The sequence below is a fragment of the Phodopus roborovskii genome, unplaced genomic scaffold (genome assembly GCF_943737965.1).
Source record: "Phodopus roborovskii unplaced genomic scaffold, PHOROB, whole genome shotgun sequence".
Lineage (NCBI taxonomy): Eukaryota > Metazoa > Chordata > Mammalia > Rodentia > Cricetidae > Phodopus > Phodopus roborovskii.
In genome coordinates, this window is record NW_026126516.1 from 12,888,412 (window position 1) to 12,911,702 (window position 23,291).

A 23,291-nucleotide genomic window follows, 5' to 3' on the forward strand; every position below is an offset into this window, starting at 1 on the left:
AACCAGACAAGCACCTCTGCAACAGTTTGGAGAGGTCTCTCCCTCTTAACCTCATTTCTGCTGTTGTTCCAGTAGACCCCCCTCAACCCTCCCATCATGGACAAGCACGTTAACCCCACACGCACACCCCATCGGAACTGAATGGGCTTGGTTTTTGGGAGCAGCTGGAGGTGGAGCACTTGCCTGACGCCTGTCTTGTGTGTGGTATTTTTCAGGATTTCTTCTTCTATTCTCTAGTCTACGACCCACAGCAGAAGACCCTCCTGGCTGATAAAGGGGAAATCCGAGTAGGAAACCGGTACCAGGCCGACATCACTGACTTGTTGAAAGAAGGTGAGGTTCAGGTTGGGCCGTGGCGAGGAGGAAGCTGGAATCAGTGCCTGTAGCTTCAGCCTCCGTAACCTTGACTCCGGCCCTTCCAGAGCCACCTGTTGAAGCCACCCCTGTGGCTTCTTGACCTCAGATTTCCCTTTGGCAGTTCATGATGAGTTTGATTTTACGTTGTTTCTGCTAGGCGAGTGCTCTGTCGCAGTCACACCCCCTAGCCCCATCCCTGTTTATTTATTTACTTATATTTTGCTTGCATGTATATTGGTGCACCACACCAGGTTCTTTATAGCTTTTAACCTTGTGTGCCATGCGTGCATGTGTGGTACGTGCCTTTGTGTGTGCATGCGCGCACGTGCAAGTCAGAAGACAACTTGTGGAGTCTGTTTTCTCACCCCACCATGAGAGACTGAGGGATCAAATTCAGGTCTTTAGTGTGCTTGTGGAGGTCAAGGAAGAGTGTGTGGGATTCACTTGTCTCTTTCTAGCATGTGGGTTCCAGAGAATGCACTCAAGTCCTAGGCTTGGCTGCAAGCACCTTTGCATTACCAGGCCATCTCGCCACCACCTCCTTTTGGGGGTGTAAAATTACATTTATTCATTCATTAATCTGTATGTGGGGTTTGGTGGTCAGAGGACGCCCTGCAAGAACAGGTTCTATCCTGCTATGGTGGGTCACAGAGACGAAACAGGCTGCCAGGTTTGGTCATGGTGATTTTACCACCAACAGCAAGTGGACATCTACCAACACCAGCCTGGCCTGCCGCTTCCTGGTCCCTCCCACATCTTCCTTCAGCATCCCTGGCAGCAGGATCTGATAGGCTCAAGACCCTGGCCTTTGCCTCCTAATAAAGCGCTCCGGCTCTGTCCCAGTAGCCTGTCTGAGGCTCCCTGTCCTGTCCCATCTACCTGTTAGCTCATTCTAAGAAGGCACCTGGTCTCTGAGTGCTTGCAATGCCTCAGATAAACTCTCGTGTGTGCTGGGACAGTGCAGTGTCTTCTAGAATGCCTGGCACTTGTGGAGCACACGTTACATCATTTTGCATGCCCTCCTTTACTGGTTTCTAGTCTTTTGTATTTTCTGGTGCTTGTTGGATCTCAGAAGGAGGTGCTAAGCCCAGCTGGGTGGCAGCTGGGTGGGGCCTGGCTCATGAGGCAGCTGGCTCCCTGGCAAGGGTGCTTGCCTCTGGGTCCTGTGTTCAGGAGGCTGCCCTTTGCTGGCTTCTGTCCCATGGTTGTTCCCCTGCTCCTGACACTTAGGCATCCTGATGCCCATGCATAACCTCCTAGGCAGAGCCTGTGAGCTGCTGCCTGAGCTGGCCTCGCTTCCTCCCCCACCCCCAGCAGTCCTAGCCCTAAGGCGCTACAGGCAGCCCTGAACCCTGTCCAGCCTCCTGGGCTGAAGCCACAGTATCTGCTTTCTTAACCTGGCCCTGACGAAGGGTCGGAGGAAAGCAACAGAGGCCTTGCCTGTGAAATCCACATGAGCTTAGGTTACTCAGGGACCAGAGAGGCGGGAGAGGTCTCAGAGGCCCGAGGATCTTGACCGGAGCATCTGTTCCTCAGAGTCCAGCAGCCCTGTGTGTCCTGGGCATTTGTGGGCTCTTTAGTGAGTGCTAGGAGAATCTCCAAGAGAGCCGTGCTTTGGCTGCAGACCCCCAAAGGAGTGGCCTGCCACAGTGGCCTCTTCCCTCCTAGTACTCACTCCTGAAGCCTTTTGACACCAAGACAGATGCTTCCCCATGATGTCTTTCTTAAAAATTGTATCCTGTGTGTGTATGTCGTGTGTTGGGGGTGCCCACCGAGACCTGAGGTTTTGGATTCCCCCCTGGAGCTGGAGTTACAGAGGTTGTGAACTGCTCGGCGTGGGTATTGGGAATTGAACCTGGGTCCCTTGGAAGAGCGCCACATGCCCTTAACAGCTGAGCCACCTCTCCAGCCCCGCAGTGTCTCTTTTGAATGGCATGAACTGTGTTGGAAATTTGAAAGTGAGCAGTATGGGTTGGAATGCCCTGGCATTCTTTGCTCTCTGTTCCCGGCAATCGCAGATCATTTGCTGTGAATAGTGTCTTGGATTTTGGGACCTTGGAATGCCAAGGGTTATATACCCTGTGACCCCAAGTGAAGGGCTGAGTGCAGTCTACACCAAGGTAGGACCCTACCCACAACACTGGGGGAAATGCCACCGTACTAGGCCTGCATAGGCTGGAGTTTTATAGAAGCCAGCTGTGGTCCATGACCACCAAAGAACCTGATGCTGACTCAAGCTCCTCAGTCCTTACCATGGCCCCTGCTGGGCTTCTAACTCTAGACCCTCATTCTCTGTGACCGGCTGCTCTGGATTTAGGACCCAGAAGTAGTAACTCTTTAAGAGGGTCAGAAACATCTCCTTGGAGATATTCAGTCCTTTTGTTTAAGAGCTTGCTCAGTGCCCTGACTTGGAACCCAGTACTCTGCAGGGACTCCAAGTGCAGGCCGCTCATGGCCACATGGTGCGTTGGTGCCAAGGGCCAAAGGGGAGTTGATTGGATCTGATGCAAACTTTGAAGCTTGATACCCTCATTAAATTATGAATGTGGCCCTTGGCTAGAGAGTCAGACAATGGATGATTGTGAGATTTCTCCTCGGGGCATTTCCCTAGAGTCGGGCCTGGCCTGACTCATGGCTTAGTTCTCCTCAAGGCTCTCGGTGCTGCCCTGTGCGCTTTGTGAGTATACAGTTTTTCATCAGTAACTCGTCCGTAACTCCCAGAGTAATAGAGATCAGAGAGCGGAGTGCCTGACACACGTCCTCTTCCCCAGGTCATTCCCAGCCCCAGATGTACAGGCCCCTGCTGGGCCATGTGAGCCCTGGATTGTGTGTGTGGGTCTGTGTGCTGGCCTCCCCTCGAAGCCAGCCCTTGGGGCCTGGGAGCAGGCGGACTCTAGGTTCCACTCTGGAGTCTTCCTTTGCTGATCTCACTAAGCCGCACTTGTTCCCCATAGGTGAGGAGGACGGCCGTGACCAGTCGAAACTGGAGACCAAGGTGTGGGAAGCACATAACCCACTTGTGGACAAGCAGATTGACCAGTTCCTGGTGGTGGCCCGGTGAGTCCAGTACCCAGAAGCAAGCAGGTTGTTGCCTGGAGCACCGCGGTGGGTCTCAGCAACATGGAGCCTTAGTTTGTACATCCAACATGAAGTCCATGCTCTTGCCCAGACCTTTCCCTGAGTAGGGAAAGGCTGCAAATGTTCCTGTGTCCCTGTGGGTCCCGTGACAAGTGTGCCTGCCTAGTGTCTGGGCCTATGTCCTCCCTGTGTGCCCTGAGGTCTGTCTCCACCATGGGCAGGGTGTGTCTCCTAGGGCTGGGCAGGGACCTAGTTAAAGAGCTCCCAGCTTGCTGGGAGCTGCTTGAGTGGAGTAGCGAGGACCCCAGAGCCAGTGCCGAGCCCACAGAGCAGCGTGGCGCAGGAGGAGGCCTGCCTACATTTGCCACAGACAGTGAGGCTTAGGGTCCCCAGGTCTGCGGCAGCTCCCCATAGAGAGATCTCCAGCAGGCACGCTGGAGAAGTCTCCTAACCAGCTCTGAGGCACTTTCTATGTTCTTTGCCCCTGACTCATTTGCACACGGGGACTCAGAGGCCACCAAGCAAGTCCTCACTTGCTTGGCGGAGGGCGTCCCTCTAGGTCTGCTCTGGTGGTTAGTGAGTCTCCCTCTCCCCAGCTCCGTGGGCACCTTTGCACGGGCCCTGGATTGCAGCAGCTCCGTGCGGCAGCCTAGCCTGCACATGAGTGCCGCAGCAGCCTCCCGAGACATCACCCTGGTGAGTGGGCCACTGCCTCCTCCCCTCTCTCTTCTGGGGTCCAACAGCCACGTAGACACAGAGGGTCCTAGCAAGTACCCGAGGGCCTCAGTGTCTTCTGGTACACCTTAGACTTGTCTAACCTTCTAAGGGAGGGATTCCCACCCAGGGTCCTTGGCAGCCACTAGATTGTCACCTGGAGACCTGAAGGAGTGGGGTGGGGGTCACATCGCAGGTTCAGGAAGACATTCCTTAGGCCTGGGGACAGCCTGGACCCAGGGGAGCTCCGCTGTCTTCCAGTTCCATGCCATGGACACTCTGCACAAGAACATCTATGACATCTCCAAGGCCATCTCGGCCCTCGTGCCGCAGGGCGGGCCGGTGCTCTGCAGGGATGAAATGGAAGAGTGGTCAGCGTCAGAAGCCAACCTTTTTGAGGAAGCTCTGGAAAAATATGGGAAAGATTTCACAGACATTCAACAAGATTTTGTAAGTGCTTAAGGGAGGTTGGGGTAGTGACTAGCCAGGCCCCACCTCTCACCCAGGATGATTTGTGCCTGTGTCCGAGCCTTAACCCTTGGAGTCCAGTGAGTGCTGAGCAGGCATGATACCGTGGGGGAGGTTCCCCTGAGGTCCCCTCAGGGCGCACCAGCTGCTTGGACTTGTTTTGGTTCTGTCCTTAACTAAGCTGAAGCTCCCTTCTGTGTACAGTGCCAGCAAGTCTGCAGGGTCTTTACTGTGAGAGGGCCTAAGTCCTCAGAGCCCCCAACTCCCCAGAGGACGGAATAGTGTTTCACTCGATTGAAAGCCTGCGGGCACTTTGGTGGAGGAGCATGGCTGTAGGAGCTGAGGCTGCTGGGCCACCTTCCCCACAGCCTTGAGGAGGTTGGGTTATTAGGAGCCAGGATGCAGTGAGTAGATTGTATTGTCCACTGGAGTACCATCAGAATATAACCCCTGCATTCATGAGGATTGGCTGAGGCAGGATTATGAGTTTGAGACCAGCCTGGGAAATAGTGAGAACCTGCTACAAACCAACCAATAAACCCAGTAGCAGGCCCAGGTCAGGGTGGTAGAGCCAGGCGCGTGCAGGGTGCTGACTCGAGCATAGACAGAAGGGCTGTGGGCGTGTCTGTCTCTGGGAGGCCCAGGTGCTGGGCACTCCCATGGCCCACAGAACCCAGTCTCTGCTGGACAGCCTGGCGTGTAACTGAATTTAAAAAATCATAATAATAAAAAAAGCGAGCACAGCCTTGTTAGACAAAAGTAGAGTTAGAACAGGAAAGAAAACCGTAGTAGAACGAGCTGGCAGCATTTGAGGGAGGGCTGCTGCAGTGGGGTGGGCAGCCCTGGAGAATGTGACATTTCTAGAAGCCGTTCAGCAGGTCACGGAGTCTGTCAGAGACTCAGAAGGAAGGGCTGCAGGGCCACCTGCTAGAGAGCAAGGCCTGCTGGCCAGAGGGTCAGGTGAGCAAGTTCAGAAACAGGCTTCTGCACACACAGACAAACCCAGCTTTTGTGTAGCCCGTGCCACAAAACACGCTATCTTGGGTCTGCTCTCAGGAAACCGTTCATGCAGATCAAGCTGGTGAATGCTAAAGAAACAGACTTTTCAGATGATGCTTCTAACCATCATGCCAGACTTAAATAAAGGCTGAAGCCCTAGCCTTGAGGTATAACTCAGTGTAGCCTTGTATGGATGGGCAAGACCTTAACCCTGCCAGGAAAACAGCCCGTCGAGCCCTTTGAAATTAAAAGTGCCATTTTAAACAGCAGGTTGAGGTGAGAAGACTAAACTTTGGTCACTTGTCCTGTGGCCCAGGAAGCCCTGGAAAGAGAGGCTGGGTTAAGGGCCTCACACAGTGCTGTGCCCTCAAAGGTAAAAGCCACCCCAGCCCCTCAACACTGAGCTAAGTGTGAAGGGGGAGGACAAAGAATGTTGTGGAAGAAGCTGTAGAGTTAACTAACCCAGGGAAGCAGCCAAGGTGAAGGGCAGCATGGAGATGAGGCTGGGACCAGGGCTTCTCACCCTGCCGCAGCCCCTCCCTGTGCTGCCTGAGAATGGGAAGTTCGTAACGTACATCCGCCCATGGTCGATCCGTCCGTCCATGGTCGATCTGTCCGTCCATGGTCGATCCGTCCGCCCATGGTCGATCCGTCCGTCCATGGTCTATCCGTCGGTCCATGGTCGATCCGTCGGTCCATGGTCGATCCGTCCGTCCATGGTCTATAAGTCGGTCCATGGTCGATCCGTCGCTCCATGGTCTATCCGTCCGTCCATGGTCGATCCGTCGCTCCATGGTCTATCCGTCCGTCCATGGTCGATCCATCCGTCCATGGTCTATCCGTCTGTCCATGGTCGATCCGTCGGTCCATTGTCTCGTAGTAGGAAGCAGGAGGGCAGGCAACAAGCTGTGCCCATCTGGTCCTCTTCGTCTCTGGTCCTTAGTAAGGACAGAACCAAGTTCTTGTCCTGTCGCCCGGGTCCCAGACTCAGACAGAGTGGAGACAGCTGTAGCTTGGGTGTTGAGGGAACGGTCAGCCGCACACGGGGTAGGTCAGAGCACCGAGTGGGGGAGGTGAGGATTGGCATGCCAGCACTGCCCCTGCCTCTGCTACCCTACTGCCTAGCCTGCCTGAGTGGTAGTCCAGTTCCTGCCACCCACGACGCTGTCTTTTCCCACCCCAGCTCCCATGGAAATCGCTCACCAGCATCATCGAATATTACTACATGTGGAAGACCACTGACAGATACGTCCAGCAGGTGGGCCTCCCTCCCCTCCCTTGCCCTCCCCTCCCCTGCCCTCCCCTCCCATCCCACACCTACCTCATCCTTCCCCACAGTTTCCCTGTAGGCACATTAATTTGTTCCCAAAGACCAACCCCTAACCCTGGAGCAAAGAGGAGAGCCATGGTCACTAGAGGACACATAGACAAGAGGAAGGGACATTCCTGAGCCCCTGCCAGCCTGAAACCTCCACTTGCTGGCCAGAGAGGCCATGCAATATTTTCTCGAGTCTTTCCCAGGGGAGCCAGTGATGGAGAACTAATGATGTCCCCCTCCCTGTGATCCCCCAGCTGCCCTGGCCAGCCCGGTGACTTCCCTAACCCTCTGTTTTGTTTTAAGAAACGTTTGAAAGCAGCTGAAGCAGAGAGCAAGTTAAAGCAGGTTTATATTCCCAACTAGTAAGTCCATTCTTATGTTCCTGGGCCATTGGTGGATGGGCAGTGGCTGTGGCCCTCTTGGGACTCAATGGGGTCAGGCAGCCTTCTGAGCTAAGTGAAAGAACCTCTGTCACCCTTTCCATGAACGTGCTTAGCTCGGGAGGAGGGATCAGGAGTCAAGCTGGGTGAGCTGCTCAGCGTATTGGGGCATGGGGTTTGGCAGACGGACTGGAGGACAGGGGTGTCTGTTGGGATATGGGCACCCCAGGGCACCTGTGACTGATCCTTCTCCTCCATCAGTAACAAGCCAAATCCAAACCAGATCAGCGCCAACAGTGTCAAGGCCAGTGTAGTGAATGGCACAGGGGCACCAGGCCAGAGCCCCGCGGCCGGCCGGGCCTGCGAGAGCTGTTACAGTAAGTGCTGCACCTGGCACCCACCCTGGGCACAGGGGCCACGGGAATGCTGCTGCGTGGCTGTGGTGCTCATGGGGCCCCTGAAGGCCCCTGTGCCCAGACCCGGAATCACTCACCACATGGGGCTGCGGGGTGGGGGGGTGGGGTTCAGAGTGCCTCAGAAGCGTGAAGCGGATGGATGTACTTTGGCCCTGGGCCAGCGGGTGGGATGGCTGGTGGCGGTGGGGACACTGTGGGATGCTCTCTGCACCGTTGGTTCTGCTTAAGAATCCGTCTATTTCCAACTTTGTTGTCCGTAGCCACACAGTCTTACCAGTGGTATTCTTGGGGTCCCCCTAACATGCAGTGTCGCCTCTGCGCATCTTGTTGGACATATTGGAAGAAATATGGTGGCTTGAAAATGCCAACCCGGTTAGATGGAGAGAGGCCGGGACCAAATCGCAATAACATGGTAAGTGGGACATGCCATGCCTATCACCTGAAGCACGTAGGCCTCAGGCCCTTGGCGTCTAGTCACAGTGCTGTGTTGGGGTGGTGTGCCCCGTTCCACAGAGTCCCCACGGCATCCCAGCCCGGAGCAGTGGGAGCCCCAAGTTTGCCATGAAGACAAGGCAGGCCTTCTACCTGCACACTACCAAGTTGACACGCATTGCCCGGCGCTTGTGCCGTGAGATCCTACGCCCATGGCATGCCGCACGCCACCCCTACATGCCCATCAACAGTGCAGCAATCAAGGCTGAGTGTGAGTCGCCTGCTCCCTTTCTTGGGGTCAGGGCAAGGACCCTGAGTCTCGGGGAACATAGCCCTTCACCCTACTCATCTTCCTCCTCCTGTAGGCACAGCAAGGTTGCCAGAAGCTTCCCAGAGCCCACTGGTGCTGAAGCAGGTAGTGCGAAAGCCCCTGGAGGCCGTGCTCCGGTATCTTGGTAAGCTGGAGGGGTGGGACATAACTTTCTAACTCTAATCCTAGCAGCCCATCTGGGAAACGCAGCACGATTACCAGAGCCATGCTTTTGGTCCAGCTTGTACTGTGACAGGCTTAGGAATACCCACAGAGAGCAGAGCTGCCTCCTGTCCCATCCTCGGTCCCGAGTCCCAGGCCCTGTGGTCCTCACATCCCTGGCATACCCAGTATCCCTGTGTCCTATTTGAGGCAGGGTTTCTGCTATGGAGCCCTGGAACTCACTCTTTGGACCATGCTGGCCTCAAACTCACAGAGATCCTTCTGCCTGTTTCCCAAGTATTAGGTAGATTAAAGGCATGCACCACAACACCTGACTCATCACTAAGATTTATGCCAGCTGTAACCCAGCGTACAACAAATCCACACAGGCAGGGTGGACACATGCCGCCTGCAGGGAGGCCAAGGTGCTCACCTGGCTAGTAGCCTTGCAGGGTTAGACCCTGCAAGTGTGGGTCTGGGCACTGTCGACGTCCTTAGGCAGTGCCATTGGCCATTTCGAAATGACACATTCTGAGGTCGAGCCAGACACTTGGGTTCATTTTTTTTTTTGCAGTCCTTAAGTGGGCTCGGGTCTGTCCTCCAGCGTGGAGGTAGCAGTCGTTCTAGAAAGGACATTCCAGAACCATGAGCTAAGTGTGTTCATTGCAGACACAAGTGTCTTTGGCTTTGCTCCCTATCCGGGGTCCTGGGCCCCAGGGCCAGCCTTGTCCTTGTTCCCTAGGAGGAACCCGCCTTCTGTGGGGCGGGTCCTTGCTCAGGCCGGCCAGGCAGCTCAGTGTTTGGCCAGTAGCCAGTCTCCTGCCGTCAGACCTGGTGGCCTGGATGTAGAGGCTGCCTGATGGGACTGCTGTGTTTATGGGCTGTGTCTGGATCTTGTAAGCTCTTAGCACTTAACCAGCTATCCTGTCCAAGACAGCAGGCTGGGCTCTGCTTGGCTGCCACCCCTCCTGTAGAGATCCTAGGTAGCCCTCCTCTAGGGATACTGTGTTCCCCAGCTTCAGTGAGCTCTGGTAGATAGTGAAGGTTTCCCTCCAACCTCGTTAGTGGGCCTTCAGGGAGGAAAGGTATTACCGCTTGGAGCCTCCTGAACTGCTTCTTCCAAATCACACCTGGCCCCTTACATTCCAGAGAGCCATCCCCGCCCCCCTAAGCCTGACCCCGTGAAGAGTTCATCCAGTGTGCTCAGCAGTCTGACCCCTGCCAAGTCAGCCCCTGTCATCAACAATGGCTCCCCCACCATCCTGGGCAAGCGGAGTTATGAGCAGCACAACGGGGTGGATGGTGAGTCTGAGCTTTGGGCCTGGCCCTGTGAGGAGGCCAGACCTACGGAGGGCCGTGGGGCCAGCCCTGCTGCAGCTCCACATGAACCTTATTCAAAAGGCTATCTTAGTTGATGGTGTTTTCTCTCCCTCTCTCTCCTGTCCCTGGGCACTGCCAGGCAACATGAAGAAACGCCTCTTGATGCCCAGTAGGGGTAAGGCCTGGGGCGGCCGCTGGCGGGGTGCCGTGGCCGAGTCCTGTGGTGATGCCTGTGTGTGCTGTCTACCAGCAGACTGCGGGGTTCAGGGCACATACAGGGGCAGTCCACACAGACCCAGGCCGCAGCCCGTGCTCCTGTGTTCCTGTAGACCTGTAACTTGGTAGAGGGCCACCCCTGCCCCTTGGCCTGAGCCACGAGTGGACTGCCCTTGCATGAGGGCCCTGGCACCCCACTGCTGCCGCGCTGTGACTGCTCGCATGCCTTCAGCCTTGCTTGTAGGGCCGCTAGTGCTACCTGCAGTTTTGTGTGCCCTGCCTGATGGGGACAGTAGGGATGGGTTGGTGGCTGGGCTTACCTGTGGTCTGCGTATCTGCGGAATGAAGATTAGCCCAGATTCTCCTGATGGGGTAAGGGCTGTGGGGCACAAGCCTGCTCAGGACATGAGGGTTATAGGTAGCACCGAGTCTCAAGTCAGTGTGGGGGTTAACGTTTAAGGCTGGACCTGGGGGTAGCCAGGAAACGCCAGCCAGCCAGCATGAGCCCTCTCAGGACAAGAGCCCAGGAGGTAGCAGTGGGCAGGGACTGTCCACTTGTACCTTTTTCCCCTAGGACACTCCCCCTTGAGGTTGTTTTGGAAGCTTGCCAACTTTCAGGCACCCAGGCAGACTTCCTTTTGTCTAGTGTGGGACTGGCTATGTTTTCTGCACCTCAATCCAGGGGTCCAGGCATCGCCTTCCCAGACCTTGCTTCTTGCCTACATGAAGAGTGTTCATTTCCACTGGATTTCTCAAAGCCTGTCATGCAGACAGGAATTCACTGGCCCTGTGAGTGGTCTGGGCAGCTCAGGCCCCAGGTCAGAGGGTCTAGCCACACGGAAAGGGACTTTCCTGGAATTGTAAAACCAGGTCTCAGTACTGGATCTAGCCTAGGAGCCACGGGCTGGCTGCCTAGAGACAGCCCTGACCTTCTGGTGGAATAGGCCTCAGGACTGGGCCTTGCAGAGCAGGGCAGATGGGAACTCTGGGCAAGGTGTTAGCCCCTGGCACCTTAGGTTCTTAACTCACTAACCCCTGCCCCCATGCCGCCTGCTGCTCTGCCCTGCGGCTTAGCTGCCATGTGCATGCCGCTCACTCTAACTCTAGTGTGTATCTTCTCTCTCTGCCACCTCATCACTCTGGCAGGCACTTACCTGGGTAAGTAGCTCTCTGATAGGGCTTTGTGTGGGCGCAGGGATGGAGTCCCTGCCCGGATGCTGCAAACCAGGAAATGGGGGCCCTGAGAGCTAAACGAGCTTGCAGGGGAAAGGCTGGATCCAGGATGCTGGAATAGGGTTAGATTGCAGGCTCTCTTTTCTTAAGAGATGGGCCAGACCTGTAATCCCCACCTTTGGGAGGCTGAAGATAGGAAGATCTCTGGTTCCGGGTACCTGAGATAGGTTTCACATCGGGTCTCAAAACACAAAAAAGAGGGAGATCTCTGGTGGGAAGTGTTTGATGATTGACAGGTTGCCGTGGGGGCCACTGGCACTAGCTTGGGGTCAGGCCATTCAGAGACCTGTTAGCCACCCATGGCTTGCCAACTGACCCAGAGGCAGCGATTCCTGAGGTGGGCCCAGCTGGGACTCCTGCTGGGGTGGGATGACAGAGCCTGGGTTCTGCCTCTTAGCCTTAATCTTTCGACATCTCTCTGAGTTCCTTCTTAGGCCCTTCGCCTACAAGCATGCTGTTGTAGTCAGCCTGCACTGGTTTTAGCATGTGAACAACCGGCAGACAATGGCTGCCCCGAGAAGGGGTAGGGATGATGATGTGCATAGCAACAACCTTGTAGGCGGTTGCTTGGTGCACACCGGACTTCACCTGTCTTGGCCTAGTGGGGGTGGGGTTGGGGGCGTCTCACACGAAGGAGCTAATATCAGCAATGAGACCTCTGGCCTCCTATTTGGAACCCAAACAGCTACATCTGCTGGCCAGGATATAGGTGGCCCTCAGGATTGGCTAAGTGACCATCTGTGCTAGCTGAGACCGTCTTACAGGCAGGCCCCTTGGATGTGGGCTTTGGCTGGAGGGGGTGGCCTCAGGAGGGATTGTGCCCCAGCTCCATGCTGACCGCCTGGTCTTGGGGGCGTTAGCAAGAAGTGTGGGTACCGAGCTTCCCTACCCCTGCCTTACTGTGTTCTTTTCCATCAGGTCTGACAAACCATGGACAGACCAGGCACATGGTAAGAGTGGGCGACTAGAGACTTGGCATACTTTTGTGTGTACACACATTTCTCGAGTGTTGGGGAGGTAGCCCTTATACCCCAACCAGTGCCATGGAGAGAATCTGGGAGTCTTGGCTAGACCTAACAGGTAGTTTAGGCCCAATACATACAGGCCTCCCTACCTGGGCTGGGTGTATTGGCTCTGGAGCCCCAAGGCCTGGCTGCCCAGGAAGCCCTGTCTCCCTGTGTTCAAACCTACCTCTCATTTATTACAGGGACCAAGTCGGAATCTCCTGCTCAATGGGAAGTCCTACCCCACCAAAGTGCGCCTAATCCGTGGTGGCTCCCTGCCTCCCGTCAAGCGGCGGCGAATGAACTGGATTGACGCCCCAGATGATGTATTTTACATGGCCACTGAGGAGACCAGGTTGGATGGAGCCTTTCCTGGGACGGGACGGGAGTCTGCAGCTGCCACCTTCTGGGTTTTATTGGCTCATCTCTTCCCACAGGAAAATCCGCAAGCTGCTCTCATCCTCAGAAACCAAGCGTGCTGCCCGCAGGCCCTACAAGCCCATCGCCCTGCGCCAGAGCCAGGCCTTGCCGCTTCGGCCACCCCCGCCTGCACCAGTCAACGATGAGCCCATTGTTATTGAGGACTAGGTGGCCACCCGCAGTGTGGCCTGCCTGGGCCCCTCCATCAGCCCCAGAGTATCCAGTGAGGCCTGCAGAGGCTAAGTGGCCTCCCCCCCCCCACCAGACTGCTGCCCACCCCACCCTCTGTTTCCGTAGTGCCCCAACTCCCGCCCTCACATGCAGAGAAACTGCTCCTCTGGTGGACATGCGGGGGAAGAAGTGTGGTCTAACTTATTCCAGGACACCGAGGAGTCTTTTTTAGCTTTGTGTTTACTTTCTGGCTGGAGCAGAGATGAGGAATGCCCTGGGCCCTGTGCTACAGGGCTTCTCACCCGGGGTGGGCTCTAAGGTTTTGTTGTGTTCTGTTGAAGGTGCCATTTTAAATTTTATTTTTATTACTTTTTTTGTAGATGAACTTGAGCTCTGTAACTTACACCTGGAATGTTAGGATTGGTGCGGCCAGCGGTGGCCAAGCTGCCTGGCGGGGTTGGTCCCTTGTCTTTTCAAGTAATTTTCATATTAAACAAAAACAAAGAAAAAAAAAATCTCATAAAAAGGAAAACCCCAGCACGCCCTTCCGCGTCTTCTGTCCCCAGTCCCTCCCCTGGTTTAGGGCCTTGAAGCCACCCTACCCCCAACTCCTGGGATATCCCTCGACGGGTACATGGCTGGGCCCAAAAAGATGAGCAGTAGCCACATGGCAGGCTAGATGCTGGCCAGCTCAGTGCCGGGGGCAGGACGCCACCCTGAGAGCTCTTTCTGCAGGCCTTTGGCCCGGTGCCCAGTGCCCTTCCCGGAGGGGCGGACAGGGGCGGGCGGCCGCGGTGAGGACCTCCACTTCAGATGAAGCTGTGCTACAACTGTCTGACATGCCACAACGGGAGTTGACCGTGCCCACGGCTCCACAACTTTCAGGGTCTACCTAGGTTGACTTGGCATAAGGGCTTCAGCTCCCGGGCCACCCCCTTGCTGGACCAATCCCAGCTGTCAGGCCTCCTGCGCTAAAGCCACGCCCCCAGCAGGCTCTTCTCAAGCATTTGCTCCTATTTCGCTCAGAAATCTTATCTCCGCCTGTGCCTATCCTTGCTGGCCTAGAGACAGGTGCGGGCATGGCCAGCTACCGGAGGAGGGAGGGCTGGCTCAACAAGCCATCACCCCTGAGGCTGCGGCCCCCCAGCTAGCCAACAAAAGGGTCAGCCAGCCCCTCCCTGGGAACAGTGGGGAGTCTTGGCCTCTGCTTCTGCCCTGTGGAAATCTCAGACGGGGGATTAAAATAGAAACCACTTATATTCCCACTCTGGGTATAGATAAGGGGGTATCTTGGCTTTCCTGAGCCTGTGATGGGGCTTATCAGGGTGACAGGCCGGGTGTCTGGGACAGGGCTGTGACATATACCCCATCTTGGTAGGGTCATTGAGCACCGCACCCTCCCCTCCCCCAGCCCGGTTGATCCTGGTCTCCGCTTTGCCCTGTTGCTCTAGGACTGCCCTGTCTTCAAGGGCCTCCCCTGAGTCGGTTTCCCACGTGGGGGTCTGCAGAGGGGGCATGGTTCCCTTACCCTTAAGCACGGCGTCTTCCTCCAAAGGCTGTCCTTTTCAGGATTCAGGCTGGGTGATGAGACATTCCTAGGTCCTGGCCGAGACAAACCCAAGGGCGAGAAATTCCCTCTCAGAAGACAGTCTCCAGTGCCATCCTGGTCTTCTTGACTCGCCTCAGTACCTCAGCCCCAATGTCCATTTAGAAACAAAGCAAGTGTGTTTTGGGCTATGTGTCTACCTCTTGACTGCTTGAAAATGAAAGCCAAGACAAAATGGTGGCGGGCAGGCCCTGGAAATTGCTCTGCTCCGTCCTGAAGCCCTTTTTGAGGAAGAAAATGAGTAGGGTTCATTCTATGAGAGGCGGGCCCTCATGACCTGAGGGGCTGGCACTGACTTGAAGACCTGTCCTAGAATTCAGCGTGCATACATGCCCAAGTCACAGCTCAGAGCCTTCATCTTTTCACCCTGCCAGGACCGTAGAGAACAGATGTGGCCTGCTGTAGAGAGGGTTCAGTTGCAGGGCACCCGTGAGCTCAGCCTCAACAGAACTTGGCAATGAGTGAAGGAGGCATGTCCTGGAAGGCTCTGGAAGCCTTCGCCTCCCTCTTTCCTTGGCAGATGTGTGTCCAGAGGTGCCTTTCTGTCCCATCCCATGTGGTCCTGTTAGTGCCCCTTTGCAGCCCACGGCCTCCGATGTGCACGTCAGGGCCAGAGTGCCTTCTTTCCAGACCCAGGCCTACCCCATAGCCCTCCATCACTGCCCAGGCACCATCCTGCTTGATTCCCCCTCTCATCCTGGGCATCTAGCCAGTGTTACGTCCATTGGAGGGGCCCTGTCCCCTTGACACACCCTTGAGGCCTTTCCGAAGACAACCTGGGCCTAGCCCAGTTATCCCTCTTAAACTACAAACAGTAGTGGTGTGTGATCAGACGGGTGGCTAGCCAGGGTCTGCAGGACTCCTAAGAGGGGGAGCTGGGAAGCACATGGTGATGGATGCTTGGGTTGGGAGTCAGGGCACCCATGAATCCAGCCTCAGCAGGAGTCTGGCGGTGAGTGAAGGGAAACTGTCCATGGAGGCCTCCTTCCTTACCTGCCTCTCGCCTGGGCTGGCATGTGTTCAGAGGTGCCCAGGGGGGAGCTGGTCAGGCTGGTCAGTCAGGCTTGGAGGGGGCGGAACAGGTTTCTGGGCTATTGTCACCATGGAAATGTCTGTAGCTGCAGGATGTGTGCAAGGAAGGGGGAGGGGCCACCTCCTGGGGCCCTAGTCACAGGCTGGGGATCACCAACGTGCCTGGCCCTGGGGCCACTCGGCTTCCCAGTCCTCGGGCCGGGCAGAGAAATGAAATACGGGTGTCAGCACAGCAGTGGCGTTTCTGGAGTCAGCTGCCCACACTGGGCCAGGCCATCAGGGTTAGGCTGTTTGTTTTCCAGACCCAAGGCTCAGGTAGAGGCCTGTGGGTCCCTGTGCCCTGGCTTCCGTCCACATCTTAAGGAGTTTTCCCAGGATGGAGTCAGGAAGTAGGAGAGTCAAACAAGCCCCTAATGGGAAGGAGAAATGGGGCCAGAATCCTGCGAGTCAGAGACCCGGGCCTGAGGAGGACCTGCAGCAGTCACGGGCTTGGGGCGCTCACAGATGGGGGTGTTAGCCCACAACGCTTGATGCCGAGGAAACTCACAGGTACCCCGCTCCTCCAACAGGGCGCTAGTGCACCTGCGGCCCCCTCGAGCCTGCACCGGCTGGCTCCACCCCGCCCCCACTCATCCCAGCGGTTTCTTAGGCTGTTTTTGGAAGTGGAGGCGCTTACTGGTGAGCCTCGCCCGCCCCTCCTTCAGCACCACAGACAGGACCGAGGCGCCCCGCCCGGAATCCGATGCTTCGTGCTTCTGGGCTGTGAGACCGTTGCTATGGAAACGAGGCAACAAAGGGAGGCGGCGCCGGGAGGCGGAGGTTGGGGGGGCGTCTCCCCGGGCTTCTCGCGGCCCCTCCCGCCACGAGCCAGCCGGGGCGTCGGGGCCTGGAGCTGGGGACCCCAAGTCTGCAATCCCGCCACCATGTTGCTATGGAAACCTCGGGCGATCCCTCTAGACGCCACTTCACTGTGGGGTAGCGGGCGCCAGGCCCGGCCCCTCCGACCCCGGCAGGTGCGCCCCGCCTGCCGTGCGCCCAGCTGCTGGCGTCCCGGGGGCCGGGCTCCAGAGGCCCCGCCTAGATCTAGGAGCCAATCGACGTCGGGGGCGGGCGGGGCAGGCGCGGGCGGCGGCGCAGAGACCAGCGCGGGTGGAGGGCGCGGACCGACCGAGCGCATCGACCATGGCCTCCAAGTGTCCCAAGTGTGACAAGACCGTGTACTTCGGTGAGTGTCCACCCGCCGTCCACCTTCGCCTCCAGGGCCCCGGCGCAGAGCCACACCCCGTAGTGTACACGAATCGCGGTGCGCAGCTGGTCTTGGGATGCGCGGCCGGGAGTTAAGCTCGCCACGCTGCCCACGCGGGTGCGGCCGGAGGCTCGAAGGTGGGGCTGCGCCGGGCAAGGGGGGCCACCTGGCATCCTGGAGAGGCGGTGGCGTCGGGTGGGTTCGGAAGCGGCCGGTAGGCACCGGGCGAGGTACGCAAAGTCCCGGTCTGCCCGGGCTGGGAGCGCCCTCCTGGCCAGCCGCATGTTCGTTCGCTCATCGCCCTTCAGCAGCAACTATTTGGGGCGGGATCCAACGAAGTCAGACGCCCAGGACTGGTCCGATAAGATCCCCTGGGTCTCGGCATCTCCGCCTCATCCTGTAGCTGCCTCTAGTTTGCACGTGGGCCCAGCAGAGTGACCCGGAGTAGTGAGTGACCCCAGTCCTCCCTCCGACCTCTGCCCAGACCGCTGGACCAGGTCTGGGATCCGCTGGGATTCCGGATTCAGTCCAAGCGGGGGCGACCTTGGCCTCCGCCTCTTTCGTGCCCCAGCTCGCTCCCTTTCTTGGCTATTTGCCTCTGCCTTGGCGGTTTCACCCGGGGTGGGGCACTGGCGACATGTCGTAGGTCTCCTTGAGCTTGAGAGTGAGCTAAGTGACTGGGACCCCCCCCCCCCCCCCGCCTCTTGGAGGTCAAGGCCCTCAGGGAAGTAGGCATTAGTATGCAGGAATGTTTGGTTCTGGCTTGCTAAGGTGGCCTTTGAAGGCCGTCACTTTTATCAGGCATCCCTTGATCCCTGAACTGCTAACCTCCAGACACTATGCTACTGGCTGAACAACTTTTTCAGAGTAGCAGTGTCGCTGCCCACCAAAAGATAGACTCGGGCCAGAACAGAAGACGACTTCGGGCCCGAAAAGACAGGGTTCCCTTCTATGGCCATTTCAGAACAGCAGTGAGTGTTTGGGTCAGGGGGCTTCTTGAGCTGACAGGAGAGGAGAGGAGGAGAGGCCACTTTTGTTGTTCCCGGAGGGGAGGACCGGATTTGGCTTGGAGTTGTTCTGGGTGGCCTGGAGCCAGGGGTTTCCTGTTGCCTCCTGGAGGGACAGATGGCCTAATGTCAGTCCTTTTCCTTAGAGGTATGTCTGACTGATCTCAGGGTGAGGACAGCCCTCAGGATGGTTCTTCATAACTTTGCCCCTGGCCAGGCAAGCTCTGGACTCTCTGGGGCCTTGGCCAACAGGCCACCAGGAAAAAGCACACTGCCTGCCTGCTTGGGCGCCTCTGGCTCTCAGCAGAAAACAAAGGCTGCTCAGAGTGAGCTGGCTTCTGTCCTTTGGGGAGGTGATATGGCGGGGGGGGGGGGGGTCGTTCAGAATGCTGCTCTTTCCACCCAGCTAGGCTGTGCTCTAGCAGCCCACATCTGAGTAAACCCTAGGCCAAAGGGGACCCCAGGGTGCTCTGAGTCTGATTTCCCTCCAGAACACGTGGGCAGGTAGGAGACTGTTCCCTCCCAGGCTGTTAGACCCAATCGATGCTGCATTCCCAATTTACGTCTGTAATGGGGCCATCGACCAAACAGTGGTCTGATGGTCAGTGCCCTGCCCCCTCATGGCCCACATCCCAGAGCTGGCCAGGGCAGAGTGGTTTTGGCAGCCTTGAGCTGCAGCTGCCACAGCCACTGATGGCCATCTCAACAACCTCCTTATCGCTGTGCTGAGAGAGGATGCCAGGCGGGCTTGGGAGCCAAGCCTGCCTTCTATCCAGGTAGCTCTTGCCTGTTCTAGCTTGGACAACACAAGGCTGTGTGTGGCTCATCTGTGTCTTAGTATCACAAAGGGAGCTAAGTGACACTGTCCAGGGCAAGAGTCTAGGGGTTCCTGGAGAATGCCCTGTCTTGTCCGTGCACAGCAAGTTAGGACTGTAGAGAGCCAGAATTGGCTGCATGGAGGTTCCAGGCTCACTGCCCAGCAGCAGCAGCAGCAGCTCCTGGGGGGGGGGGGGGGGGGACAACACTCTCAGAGTAGCCTGTGCTCCCTGGCCCTACGCGTTTGCCAAGGTTGTCCAGAGGAGGCTTGGCCCCAAAGGGACCACTCACTGGGCTACTCTTGAGAAAAGAAGGTTGGAGAGTTGTCTCTGCTGTCCTCAGAGCTGAGTGCCAGAGCTAAGCAAGCATAACACCCCTCCCGCCCGCCCGCCCGCCCGCCACCCTGGCCTGGCCCCTTCCCTTTGGAATTCCAGCTCTGCTGTTAGCCCTCCTTCCTGCCCTCTCCACCCTTTTCCTGCCTTACTCCCTTGGGGAGGCCCGGGCTTCCGTCCATTGGGATGTGGCTCCACAGTCATAGGCCTGGAGGTGGAGGTGGACGGGGGCTGGTGGAGAGCAGGCTCGGGATCCTCAGCTGCTGGTCACAAACCTTTGGCGCCAAACTGGCAGCTGGAGGCGGTGGGTGGAAAGAGATCTCAGTCAGGGCTTAGGACAAGGAAGCCAAATAGGGATCCCATCTGGTGGCTCTGGCGACAACCAGGGCTGGTGGCCCCTCACCCCGTGCTGAAGGTCAAGGGCTTTTGTTTCAGGAGTGGGGTTCCCTGGCTGGGTTATGCTCTGTCAGTTAGGCCCTATGGGGAGGGGGACAGGTGTGAGGAGAGGCCCTGTGAGTTTGAGGCAGGTGTTCTGAGGAAGGATCAGGTGTAAACAGCCGAAGATACTGAGCAAGGAGTGAAGGGCTCCAGGATGGCTGAGGGGGTCTTGGAGCCTCCACGGCTGGGGTGGGGCCTGATGTCTACCAGGTGGTGTGAAATGGAATACTGACCTGACCTCCTCCTCCCGGTCCCCACAGCTGAGAAGGTGAGCTCCCTCGGCAAGGACTGGCACAAGTTCTGTCTCAAGTGTGAGCGCTGCAACAAGACGCTGACCCCTGGGGGCCATGCTGAGCATGATGGGAAGCCTTTCTGCCACAAGCCCTGCTATGCCACGCTGTTTGGGCCCAAAGGTAAGCAGGGTCTCAGCCGCGCCTGAGTCCTGGGACAGTTCCTGTGGTTGCTAGGGGTGTGTATGTGCTTCATCTGCTCCTTCACCCCACACCTCCGCTCCTCCCCTGTCCCCCTCCTACCCTGGAGAGCCGTGAAGCAGCTTTAGGAGAAGCTCTGTGTGAGAGATGGGTGGGTGCTGTCAAGGCCTCCGAGACCATTAACCGCCTGCCGCCTTCAGGTGTGAATATAGGGGGTGCTGGTTCCTACATCTATGAGAAGCCTCTGACTGAAGGCCCTCAGGTCACTGGCCCCATCGAGGTCCCCGTGGTGCGAACCGAGGAGCGGAAGACCAGCGGACCCCCCAAGGGGCCCAGCAAAGGTGGGGCAGGCTCTGGGTGGGGGTTATAATGGGTGGCCAAGGTCCACCCTGACCCAGCTTCACTCTTCCAGCCTCTAGTGTCACCACATTCACTGGGGAACCCAACATGTGTCCTCGATGCAACAAGAGGGTGTACTTTGGTAAGTGACTACTACCCAGTCTGCTGGCTCCGGGGAAACTGTGCCTCAGGGTTGGAGTTTCCACCATCATCATTCTCCCCTCCCCCCTCCCAAGCTGAGAAGGTGACCTCTCTGGGCAAGGACTGGCACCGACCCTGTCTACGCTGTGAGCGCTGCAACAAGACACTGACCCCTGGCGGGCATGCCGAGGTAAGGGGTGCAGTGTGGGTGCAGGAGGAAGAGCGTGCTGCAGGGGTGCAGGAGGAAGCGCGTGCGGGAGGGGTGCGGGAGGAAGAGCGTGCTGCAGGGGTGCAGGAGGAAGAGCGTGCACGTGCGGGAGGAAGCGCGTGCTGGAGGGGTGTGGGAGGAAGCGCGTGCGGGAGGGGTGCGGGAGGAAGAGCGTGCTGCAGGGGTGCGGGAGGAAGAGCGTGCGCGTGCGGGAGGAAGCGCGTGCTGGAGGGGTGTGGGAGGAAGAGCGTGCTGCAGGGGTGCGGGAGGGAGAGCGTGCAGGAAGGGGGAAGCATGCGGGAAGGAAGAGCGTGCGGGAGGGGTGCAGGAGGAAGCGCGTGCGGGAGGGGTGCGGGAGGAAGCGCGTGCGGGAAGGGGGAAGCATGCGGGAAGGAAGAGCGTGCGGGAGGGGTGTGGGAGGAAGCGCGTGCGGGAGGGGTGCGGGAGGAAGCGCGTGCGGGAAGGGGGAAGCATGCGGGAAGGAAGAGCGTGCGGGAGGGGTGTGGGAGGAAGCGCGTGCGGGAGGGGTGCGGGAGGAAGCGCGTGCGGGAAGGGGGAAGCATGCGGGAAGGAAGAGCGTGCGGGAGGGGTGTGGGAGGAAGAGCGTGCGGGAGGGGTGCGGGAGGAAGCGCATGCGGGAGGGAATGGGGGGGGGGCAGGTACAGAAGCAAGGAGTTCACTCTGCCTGGCCTGGGGTCGCCCTAGGCTGTATGGACTGCCTTCTGGCCAGTAGAGGGCAGATTCTGCAGATACTCCTTGGAGCTCTGCTATTCTCGTCAAAAGTGAGTGGGCCTGCACATGACCTTTGCAGCCTGAGTTCTCAGGGAGCAGACTCCTACATTTATGGAAGTCTCACTGCATCTGGGGAAGTAAAGGAAGGGGTGGGGGTCGGCGCTCAGGGTCTTTCTGTCCTGTCCACAGCACGACGGCCAGCCCTACTGCCACAAGCCTTGCTATGGAATTCTCTTTGGACCCAAGGGAGTGAACACCGGTGCTGTGGGCAGTTACATCTATGACAAGGACCCTGAAGGCGCAGTTCACCCTTAGGCCTCAGACGCCGTTCTCAGGGTCCCCTACCTGACCCCGAGGGAAAATGACCTGCTGCCCAGCCCTGCCTCAGTGTGTCTCACCTGCAAACCCCGTGGCCTGAGTGGTTGAGGAGGAAGCCTGCCGGCTGGTGTCCAGAACAGCCCAGAATTCCAACTGTTTCTTCATCGCCTCGGCATGTCCTGTGTTACCCACTGCCCCCTTTGCGTCCGTGTGCCTCCGTCCCTAGCCTCGTGTGTCCCGGGCCCCCATGGCCCCGGTAGCTCTCCGAGGTGGCTGTCCTGTGGTCTCCCTGTTGCCCACGCCTCCCACCAGTATTATTTATGCTCTGCTTGCCTGTGATGGCCATGAGCTCACAGCATTCCCAGGCAGCGCCCCTGCACGGAACCCTTTGCTGGTTCCCACACTACTCCCCTCACGTGGTTCACAGCTACAGAGGCTTGCTGTCAATAAATGGTTTGAGGATTGCAGGGCCCAGTGTCATGTGTGGGATGGGTGTGAACCCAAGACAGTGTAGTGTCCCTTTGTGTCTTCACAGATGTTCCCTCGCAGTCCTGGGCCCAGTGTGGGTAGGGATGGACTCCAGAGACATTTCCGAACTGGGGAGTCTGATTAGGCATCAGTGTGGGGAGGGGGAGGGAGGGGGAGGGAGGGCCCCCTCCAGGCAGAGGTGATGAGAGGTCTTGGACCAAGGGGCGCAGATAACAGACATGGGATCTGTTGAAGACACACTGACACATGTAGAGAGGTGTATCTACATGGGAATGAGCCCAGGACCCTGGGACACGGCACCGGGCACTGGAGCCTTGGTGTGTGATGTCCAACTTGTGAACAAGCAGGAGCCATGTCATAGGGCCTGGAGACAGGTGACCAACCAGATCATGGAGAGGCTGCTGAGAGCTGGTGGGACCTGACAGCTTGGGACTGGCCGTTTCCTGCTGTGCCCACAGGCAAAGCTTTTGACCACCTTGTTTTGTCCCTAGTGGATGGGTCTCGAAAAGAACGAGGAAGGTGGGCCAGGCGAGGGTCTAGGGATTCCTGTGTCTGGGTTTGTAGTGAGGTAGCGAATTGTATCTTCTTGGCCCACGACCTGAGACTGGAACCCGCTTCTTACAGCGGGTGGCCCTTCCTCCACTTGTTTTCCCACGAATGCCCACTAGACGGCGCCCCTGTATTTCAGCTTGGTGCTTTTGGGGGACATCATGTGATCCGGGCCCCAACTAGTCCTGCTCCATACATATGCAGTCCAGGCCTCGGGTACCTAAAGGTCTGGGGCTCCCATATCCGGTCACTGCCACGGAGCACGAAGTCTTCTCAGGCTCGTCCCAGCCTTCCAGGCCGTTGACCCTGGTGTGGCTGTGCCTGGGCCTACTGCCCTATGGGTGACGTTGTGTCCTTGGCCACGGAGCACGGGTCTGGTCCCATGGTGTCTGGAGCTCTCCACCCTCGCCAAGGGGAGGTCCTGCAGGTATCGGGCTCTGGAGGAAACCCCTCGCCCAACAAGAGGCCGCTTCTTGGCTGCACATTTTGGATTGGGCTGGGCAGCCCGCGCTCCTCCTGGTTGGCGATGCGTGTGAGGGCAGAGGGACCGATGAATTGTCTGCCCTCCGGAGCGGGAAGACTTCAACCAGCTCAGCCTGGAGGGCACAG

General features: G+C 57.7%; 2 protein-coding genes across 13 annotated transcripts in view; both read left to right on the forward strand.

The window, feature by feature from the left end:
* The window catches only part of Mta1 (metastasis associated 1), a 37,055-nt gene extending 23,517 nt beyond the window's left edge, over positions 1–13,538 (forward strand). For 2 of the 9 annotated variants that reach the window (XM_051196706.1, XM_051196709.1), the window contains 16 exons: positions 216–333; positions 3,312–3,414; positions 4,032–4,131; positions 4,411–4,599; positions 6,800–6,874; positions 7,238–7,296; positions 7,576–7,691; positions 7,991–8,142; positions 8,244–8,433; positions 8,528–8,617; positions 9,784–9,936; positions 10,046–10,129; positions 11,317–11,328; positions 12,322–12,353; positions 12,611–12,762; positions 12,845–13,538. In XM_051196706.1, coding sequence (XP_051052663.1) covers positions 216–333; positions 3,312–3,414; positions 4,032–4,131; positions 4,411–4,599; positions 6,800–6,874; positions 7,238–7,296; positions 7,576–7,691; positions 7,991–8,142; positions 8,244–8,433; positions 8,528–8,617; positions 9,784–9,936; positions 10,046–10,129; positions 11,317–11,328; positions 12,322–12,353; positions 12,611–12,762; positions 12,845–12,995 — 1,776 coding nt within the window. In that variant the 3' untranslated portion in view covers positions 12,996–13,538. The remainder of the gene's footprint in view (positions 1–215; positions 334–3,311; positions 3,415–4,031; positions 4,132–4,410; positions 4,600–6,799; positions 6,875–7,237; positions 7,297–7,575; positions 7,692–7,990; positions 8,143–8,243; positions 8,434–8,527; positions 8,618–9,783; positions 9,937–10,045; positions 10,130–11,316; positions 11,329–12,321; positions 12,354–12,610; positions 12,763–12,844) is intronic. The other 7 variants (XM_051196708.1, XM_051196712.1, XM_051196710.1 and 4 more) reach the window with 4 other exon arrangements.
* A 3,144-nt stretch (positions 13,539–16,682) lies between these two features.
* On the forward strand, positions 16,683–22,119 carry Crip2 (cysteine rich protein 2). 4 transcript variants are annotated; one of them, XM_051196717.1, is made up of 6 exons: positions 16,683–16,861; positions 19,736–19,888; positions 20,107–20,247; positions 20,319–20,387; positions 20,482–20,576; positions 21,516–22,119. In XM_051196717.1, the coding sequence occupies exons 1-6, from the start codon at positions 16,819–16,821 to the stop codon at positions 21,639–21,641; spliced, it is 627 nt and encodes a 208-aa protein (XP_051052674.1). In that variant the 5' UTR covers positions 16,683–16,818; the 3' UTR covers positions 21,642–22,119. The 4 variants fall into 4 exon arrangements, with proteins under 4 accessions (XP_051052674.1, XP_051052672.1, XP_051052675.1 ...); XM_051196715.1 differs by lacking the exon at positions 16,683–16,861 and adding an exon at positions 16,944–17,112; XM_051196718.1 differs by lacking the exon at positions 16,683–16,861 and adding an exon at positions 17,939–18,037.
* Positions 22,120–23,291: the final 1,172 nt, after the last annotated feature.

Bases quoted from the DNA above. Each gene is read 5' to 3' on its own strand.
- Crip2 (XM_051196715.1), top strand. From the start codon at position 16,959: ATGCGCGGCCGGGAGTTAAGCTCGCCACGCTGCCCACGCGGGTGCGGC. The intron at 20,248-20,318 runs GTGGGGCAGGCT...TCACTCTTCCAG, and splicing joins CCCCAAGGGGCCCAGCAAAG to CCTCTAGTGTCACCACATTC. The intron at 20,577-21,515 runs GTAAGGGGTGCA...TCCTGTCCACAG, and splicing joins CCCCTGGCGGGCATGCCGAG to CACGACGGCCAGCCCTACTG.